At 38.2% G+C, this 8,192-nt stretch overlaps 1 protein-coding gene across 4 annotated transcripts in view; it reads right to left on the bottom strand.

Annotated features, from left to right (window-relative positions):
• The window catches only part of tbxa2r (thromboxane A2 receptor), a 10,152-nt gene extending 4,492 nt beyond the window's left edge, over positions 1 to 5,660 (bottom strand). The window contains exons 1-2 of one of the 4 annotated variants that reach the window (XM_085131933.1): positions 5,488 to 5,649; positions 282 to 1,109 (exon numbers count right to left, since the gene is read on the bottom strand). In XM_085131933.1, coding sequence (XP_084988059.1) covers positions 282 to 1,070 — 789 coding nt within the window. In that variant the 5' untranslated portion in view covers positions 1,071 to 1,109; positions 5,488 to 5,649. Of the gene's footprint in view, positions 1 to 281 lie in introns of all 4 variants that reach the window. The other 3 variants (XM_085131932.1, XM_085131931.1, XM_085131934.1) reach the window with 3 other exon arrangements.
• Positions 5,661 to 8,192: the final 2,532 nt, after the last annotated feature.

The following is an 8,192-nucleotide window of genomic DNA, read 5'->3' on the forward strand; positions in this document are numbered from 1 at the left end:
ATATTTAGCCATTAATAATTGGTGTTCATGTAGGTTATTAGGCAATAAAGTAACTGGTGTGACACAAAAGATGAAAATTGGGGCTGTCTGTGTCATGACTTATTGCTTACTGTTATTTATGCTATTTAAGAGTGAAATTGCTAAATTCGGTTCTGTATTACTAGTGTATTACGCATTAGTTATATGAATTGTCTTTTTTTTGTCTATATACAACAACCTACCCAAAACCAACCAACTAACCAAAGAAACAAATAAACAAGCAAACAAACAAACAAACTCACCAGGAGGGGGCACCAGCTGATAGAGGCAATAATCATGATCAAGATAAGTTGCACCATCATCTCGACTTCGTGGTCTCGGCTCCGCTGTGTCCTGTCCTGTCCGCAGCACACCTTGATAAGCGTCACCACACTCACTGTGTTCAGTAAAAATGACACAACGATCGAAGTCAACCCCACGAAGGAGAAGAGCAGGGAGAAGACCATATCACTTCCTTTCGAACTGATGTTGAAAAAACACCAAGAACCAGGAGCCTGTATGTGGTAGCTCCCGATGCCTATTAAGGGCAGCAAAGCAATACAGCCAGCAGCCAACCATACCATCAGCACCATGTAGACTGTCCGGCTCTTGCTCGTGTTGGTGGAGCGTTCAAATGGACGGTTAATGCCACAGAAGCGCTCCATGGCCATTGTGGCACTAAGCAGCAGTGGGCACAGTCCATAGAAGACCATAGACATACCCATGAAGTTGCAGAAGTGGCAGTTAGGATCTACTTGGCGCCAATTAAAACGTGTAAAATGGAAGGAGACCACAATGGAACCTGTGACCAAAAGACCCATAAAGTCAGTAACTACAAGACCGCCCAGGAAGATTAAGAAGAAAGACCGTGACCGATTCCGCATTTGTCGGAAAGATTTGACGAGAACAATGAAGGCAATGAGATTTGAGGTGATTCCCAAAGTGCTGAAGATGGTTGAGAAGTATGCTGAGCTGATGGGATGTGTGTAATTGAACGGAGGGCTTTTGAGGGAGTAACATTGTGGAGTGTTGTTGGCATCTGAGGTATCCATCGTGGCTAGCTGGTGCACACTCGTTGACTTGAAGTGACTCTGAGATGGAAAGACAATACTAGTTAGAAGAGTACAAACAAAAAAATCAATCAATCAAACAAACAAACAGAAAGTTACATAAAAAATATAATACATTCATCCAAGCACCAAAATAATAGTAATTGGACAGCCACACAATACCCATTGCAGGGACACTACAATTATTACCAGAAGGATTTTATTTTTTTGACTACATACATACATTTTGTGTCATTGTGTATTGCATGGTTAGCTTAGTTGTACCACCAGACAGTCAAATCCTATTGTTCTCGCATGCTGTGGCAGCACTGCAACCTCATAGCACCAAGAGTTTGGCTTAAAATCCCTGAGTTTTCTAAGGAGTTTATATAGTGTGAGAAAGAACTGTCTCTGTATATTTTTACGAGTTTTTGCTGGTTGGGTCGACTCTTACAGTATAAACAAACTGAGCGAAGGTGACATAATCTGTCAGAAGAGGTGGACCGATGTTGTTGCACTTCAGATGTGGTGACGTCCAAGATAAAAAATGTGTTTACTCTAACACAGCTCTAAATGGCACTTTCCCAAGTCTTTATTTACATCGAGCATACTGCAACACATCATATTTCTAATCAGAGCACCTTTAATGGCTGAAGCCTATCTTATCATGCAAAAAAGCAAAACACATTGAGGTGTCACAGTAGTTCAACACTCAGTGGTTTAAAAAACCAATTCTGGTTAATGATCATTTCTTTGTTTTTATAATTTTTCATCATTTCATTGGTTGTTATGACATCAGTATTGTATTGCTACAACAGAGGCTGAAAATGCCATGAACAGTTCTATGGATGATTAAACACATAGCAAGGAAAGTTGACAGTGCGTCTGTATTATTAAAAACCCTTTATCTGGAGGTAAAATCATTGTTGCCAGATATCAGGGGATCCAATATTTTTAGTGTCGACAAGATTGATTGCCCTAAACTATGAAAAGAAACCTTTAGAATGCAAAGTAACAGCTCAGACGTAGATGTACACAGCACCCACACAAACGCATGCAGACAGTGACAGTATGGGGCAGAGATGGAATGAGTGACAGAGAGACCGAAATAGACAGAGTGGGAGAGCTGGCATATCCTCCCAGGAAGTTCAGTTTGGTGGCACTAAAAGGAAATAAACACAGAATGACATAATCAGCTCTTGGTATTCTTTCCCCAGTAAAAAAAAAGAAGTCTCGGGATGGTAATATGGAAACAAATATCCATAGCTTTCATTAATCTAAATATTTGTTTCACAGCACATCACCAAGATACTGATTTCATTCTGTGTTAACTATGAGAAATAAACAACAACTGTAGGTTATTGCTTTCAGAAACAAAAAACTATAGAGTATGATCTAAGAGAAAGACTTCAATGAGAAACATATGCCTGTACTATACTCTATAAAATTATGCCTGTTCAGTAATGTGTTGTTACCTTACTTACAAACACCCCCAAAATTGGGAAGTTGTAAAATGTAAATAAAAACAGAATCCAAAGATTTGCAAACCTAGTACACCAATATTTTATTCACAATAGCAAATCTAAAACATACCAAATATTTAAACTGAGAACATTTAAAGCTTTAGGGAAAAATATGAGCTGATTTTGAATCTAATGGCAGCAACATGTCTCAAAAGAAGTTGGGATGGGAAGAACAAAAAGCCGGAAAAGTAAGTGGACCTAAAAAAAGAACAACCAGAGGAATGTTTTGCAGCTAATTAGGTTACTGGCAACAGATCAGTAACACGAATGGCTATAAAAAAACACATTTTAGAGAGGCAGAGGTTCACCAATCTGCAATAAAAGAGAAGACAAAAGAAAAGAAGCAAGTATGGAGCAACTTCAGAATATTGTTGCTCAACATAATATTGCAAAGACTTGTTTCTGTCATGTCATGTTGCCATGTTGCATGCCCGCAAATGCAGGTTAAAGCTCTGTCATGCAAAACAGAACCCATGTGTGAAGATGATAGAGAAATATTCAAGGGTCAAAGGTAATTTAAAATGGACTAAACTGTTCTGTTGTCAGATTATTTGAAATTCTTTTTTGTAAACATGGCCAGCGATTTCTCCAGACTTAAGAAGAAAGAGTAGTTCAAAAGCCTGGGGGTGAATTAGTGCCCATGAACTGACAGATTACTGATCTGGAAAGGCACCTTCAGCAATGAAAGACTTTTATTCACTTCATATCAGAAGAGTCTGGGCGCTTAAATTGGCTTCCTCTCAACAACTGAAATCATTTGAAGCATCAAGACAGAAGAAATGCTCAAGTATTCCCAGGACTATTGAGCAGCCACAATAATACATCAGACAAGAATGAGATAACATTCCTCTCCCAAAGGTCCAGCACCCGGTCCCCTCAGTTTTCAGATGTTTATGGACTGTTCTTAAAAGAATGCCAAATAGTGGTAAACATGGCCCAGTCCCATCTTCTTGGAGGTGCGTTGCTGCCATCAAAATACTTTTCTAAGAACTCGTAGATTTTCTCAGTTCAAGTCTTTGATGTGTTTTATATGTTCTATATTTTGCTTAGTTGCATTTGTACTTTGGATTGTCTTTGGCGCTATTTACAAAACACATCAGTGAATCCAGTAAAAAAATTTCTATCACCATCAGAATTTTGTTTGTTTCACTATTTCACTGTTTGGTGTTATACTTGTGCAGTAGCTTTTAAGAAGATGCATCATGGGAGGAGGATATACAGAAATGCAACAGAAAAAGACAAATAAAGACAATAAAGGACAAAACGGAGAATTATACAGGTTTTTAAAAGCGAAAAGCTTCTGATGCTGTTATTAACATGTACTGACACTAAAATGCAGCAGAATAAAACTAAAAGCTGTCTCAGACAGTTGTGTATTATTGGCAGCAGCGAGTGATCATTGTCTTGACACTTCTAATTTCAATGACTAGAAATTGTGCAAACTAAAATCTGACTGCTGGATTTCCCCCCATAGGGAATTTTCTTCCACTTGTTCATTCATTTTCCTGTAGTCTATTGTTTTGCTTCTACATTTGAAATCATAACAATGCAGAGTGGAATGCACAGAACATTTAACAGGCAGGAAGACAACTTAAGTGACTTGAACTTCAAAACAATTAGGCTAACTGCTTCTGATTTGAAGTGAAACAATAAAACAATCCAAATGGTCTAGACTTTCTCCAAGTGGGCATAGAGGACCTGTATTGTTTCACACGCCAACTGGGCACAGACTGGTAACTCGTTAGGAATGAAAACAACTGAACCACTAAAACACCAAACAGGTGTCTGTTTTTAGCCTGCTTTCATGCAGTAATCTTGTAAAGCATCAAATTTATCCTTCAAACTAGTTTAGGAGAACTTAATGCCTAGTGCTGAAAATGCCACTGCCTAAAAGGAGATCATGAAATCAGGTTCAGTACACCAATTATTTGCTCATTCATCAAAAACAACTCGGATGAATATTTTGATGTTGCTTTGATGTTTGTGCGAGTGGTGGAAACCATTATGAATCAGCCATGAAACTAAGATATGAGCCCTTTTCCTTTACTACATCAGAATTTTATAATATTTGTTTAATCTCGTTAATAGAGTGGATACATATTAAACACTGTAGAACCCAAAAAACTGTGGCAACATGTTTTTGCCACAGAAAACTGAAGATACAGAAACTGAGACAAGTCATTGCACAGTTTACAAAAGGTAATGAAATCCTTCACGTCCTTAGGAAGTGCTATATGATGAACCTGCTCTCGTATGATCTAGAAAACCTTTTAAAGAACAATTAGCCAAAAGTGCCTGTTAGAATCCAAGATCAATATGTCACACTAAATACTGTTCCACTATGGCAGTAAAAGTGCTTTACCAATGGGCCTAATGGAAAACCACAGAAATGCATTCATGAGTTTTGCACCTATCCTGAAATGTTGAGAATGGTGAATGCATGCAAAACAATATTAACCCACAAGGTTTTCCAAACCCAGGCAAGTGAGTTTGTAAGAGTGTAGTAAGAGATCAGTAATGTATAATGTATTATATTTTTGCACTTTTAGCCACAGAGGTACTTTTCCTATTTGTATAAAATGATTTTTTTAGTGCTGGTTTAAAGAAGATGAATAAGAATCATTAATTAACTGTCCTTATGATATACCATAACATACAATACAAATGATAAAAGTATATAAAACCTGTGTAGTTTGCGCATATGCAGTAATATAAGAAAAAAAAAAGCTTAGCACTTACAAATCACTGAGTATTAAAGAAGACTTCACAGAATTGTTTTCAAGGATCACTTGTCTTGCAGTTGTAAAGTTTTTACTTCTCCATCGTTAACATCTCTCTTAAAAGATCAAAAATTATGCAAATTATAATGACTAGAAGACATGGGATAGATACCTTACATCACAAGTTCAGCTTGATGACAAAAAGACCTTTAGTAGCAACCCTGGCTCATCTTTACTCCCTTCCCACAGCTGTGTCCTCTCCTCTTCCTACTCTGATACTCATCTCCTCCTCATCTAGTCTTGCTTCCTTTTGCACAGTACACTCCTCCCAGGAAGTCAAAGGAGGGGAGGGCTTTAGGAAGGCACTCTTTCTTTTTCCATGCAGCAGAAGAGCATAGAAAAAAAAGTAGGACTGTAAAAATGTTGGCTTTCAAAGGCTGGCAAGTGATCTAAAAAGGTTAACAAGCAAAAAGTAAATGAAAAAACAAACAAACGAAAACACATGGACGGCAATCAGGTTGTTTTAATAAGGACAAAGTTGTCCCTCGAGCATTTTATCTCATGTTTTGGAAAACAGGCTGGAGGACAGATGTTTTGAACGCGAATAGATACCGCAAGGCCGTTAACATTCATTTTAAGACTCTGTTTACAGTCACAAAAATATGTTTTAATTATAAAGCTCTATGATAAAATGAAAACAAGAACAGAATTAGAAACAATGTTCAATTTCTATACTTGTCACTTGTGAATACCACCAGAAATTCTTTTGCTGGATGTGAAGCGACACGAATGTAAAGGATTGCAGAGAGAAAAGTACGAGAATCTCAAATCATTATCCTTTATCTGCATCCAGGAAGCCATGGCAAAGCATGAGTGGCAGACACAAAAGAAGAACAAAGGTCCAGTGTAGTTATAATACTTTGTGGGTAGCAACATTTTTTACAAGCGGTAAAATCAAATCAAAACGACAACTGTGTGGCATTGTTTCTAAATATCTCACTTTCTGCCCGTCATTGGCAAAAACCTGGGCCAGCCGCATGTCCAAAAGTCTGTTTTATGGGTCGCAACACACCAGACTCTTCTGTTAATGTAGTTAAAGTTATGGATTTTAAAGCCTAAAGATATCAGTCTGTGTGTAACCTATATAGCATTCGTGCATCAGAAAGGAATGACAAAAAGATCTCTGAATGGATCGTGGGAGTAAAAGCAAGCTTTCCAAAGTTATGATACAAACTTATGTCAGATGCTTGCATTTAATGGAGACACATGCAGGAAAGCATGCAAATAAATACTTGAATATAATCTTGTAGAATAGCATAAACACTTCAAAGTGATGGAAGGTCTCGAGCCACTGAGTTCTCCCTCTCAAGACTATTGTTTACATGACTGGCCTTGTTTTAAATCTCAACGGCAAGCTGTCTCGAATGCTTCCAATAGACTCCCTCCTTATTTGTACACCCTGTCTAAACCAGAAACAGAACCAGAGGTGTGATGCCAAAACATCTGGAACGTTCTCCTTTATATAGTAACTTTTTAAACTTCTTTTAGATAAACAACATGACTTTCTGACATGACAGTGCATGTTTCTGCCGGAAAAAGAACATTTTTACAGACGTCTATGCAAAGTGTACATACGAAAACTATGTGCACTTTATCACTCAGTAGCTTGTATGCAGCACTTTAAACACGTTGAGCATGTTGATCTGCTGCTGTGTCCTATTGCAATGATCAATGATGTTTAAGCTGTAGGACAGTTGGCCTCACATTTCCCACCAGAAATATAAACAGGAGTCCATGGTGAATTACTGCAAGGTGCCCCACCAACATCATTCCCCATCCACCAGTCTGCTTGAAAGTTGGTGTGAGGTGTTTATGCCGATATGCTGTGTTTGATTTTCACCATGATGCTGTGCATTTCAGTTAATTTTAGTTAATCTGTCTGTTAAGGGTTGTGCCACATTTTGTTGAACTGCTGCACCTGTACAGTATGTCCCATCTCATTCCCTCAGGTCAACAGACCAGATGCTTTTACTCATTCCTAGGTGACAAAGCTTTCGCACTTGTGGCTCCAAAACTGTGGAATCGTTTGCCATCGCTCCTTCACTTGCTGTTTTGAGATCTCGTTTAAAAACCACACTTTTACTCCCCAGCCTTCGACCCAGCGTGCAAACTGTGAGTTTAAGTGATTTTTTATGTATTCTTTATTCTTTAACTTCTACAGCTCTTTGACCCTTTGGCCTGTGTTCGTCTCGTATGTTTTGGAGATTACGTATTGGAATTTCAGGAGCAAGACTGCGCGTCTAAACACACTTCTTCCGGTTGTCATTGACATAGGTTCCCCTAATTTCGCAAGGTGTTCATTCTCGTTTACGTGCCCCACCCTCCTTCCTTGTTTCCAATTCTTTAACTTCTTCATTTCAATTTAGTGCATAGGGATCTGCCAGGCCCGAGAGCCATCGCCAGTCCCCTTCGAGGCCTTCCCCAAATCGCAGCTCAATTCATGTCAAAGCTTTACTTTTACCTACTGAAACGCTGTCAAAAATGAGGACGTGGGCCCAGAGAGTGAATGTTGTTATTGTATGGCACTTTAGTGATCCCTGTTGATGTTGTTTTTAACCCTTTAAGACCTAACATAGAACCAAGTCCGCCAGAGCTTGTATTGTTGTAGTGCCATTTTTGGGAGCATTTCAAGTTGCTATACATCAATACAACCATTATAGCCCAAATTTTAATAATATGTATGCATTAGGTGCATAGTAATTACATAAATTGCAAAAAAAGTGCAATAAACTACAAAGAAATTGAAAATCGTTTTTGTTTTTTTAACATATATTTCTAGTTAGAGAAATTTAAGAGGCTTATCACTTAAAACCGTAAATACA

Source organism: Neolamprologus multifasciatus, chromosome 15 (assembly GCF_963576455.1).
Source record: "Neolamprologus multifasciatus chromosome 15, fNeoMul1.2, whole genome shotgun sequence".
In the NCBI taxonomy this organism is placed as follows: domain Eukaryota; kingdom Metazoa; phylum Chordata; class Actinopteri; order Cichliformes; family Cichlidae; genus Neolamprologus; species Neolamprologus multifasciatus.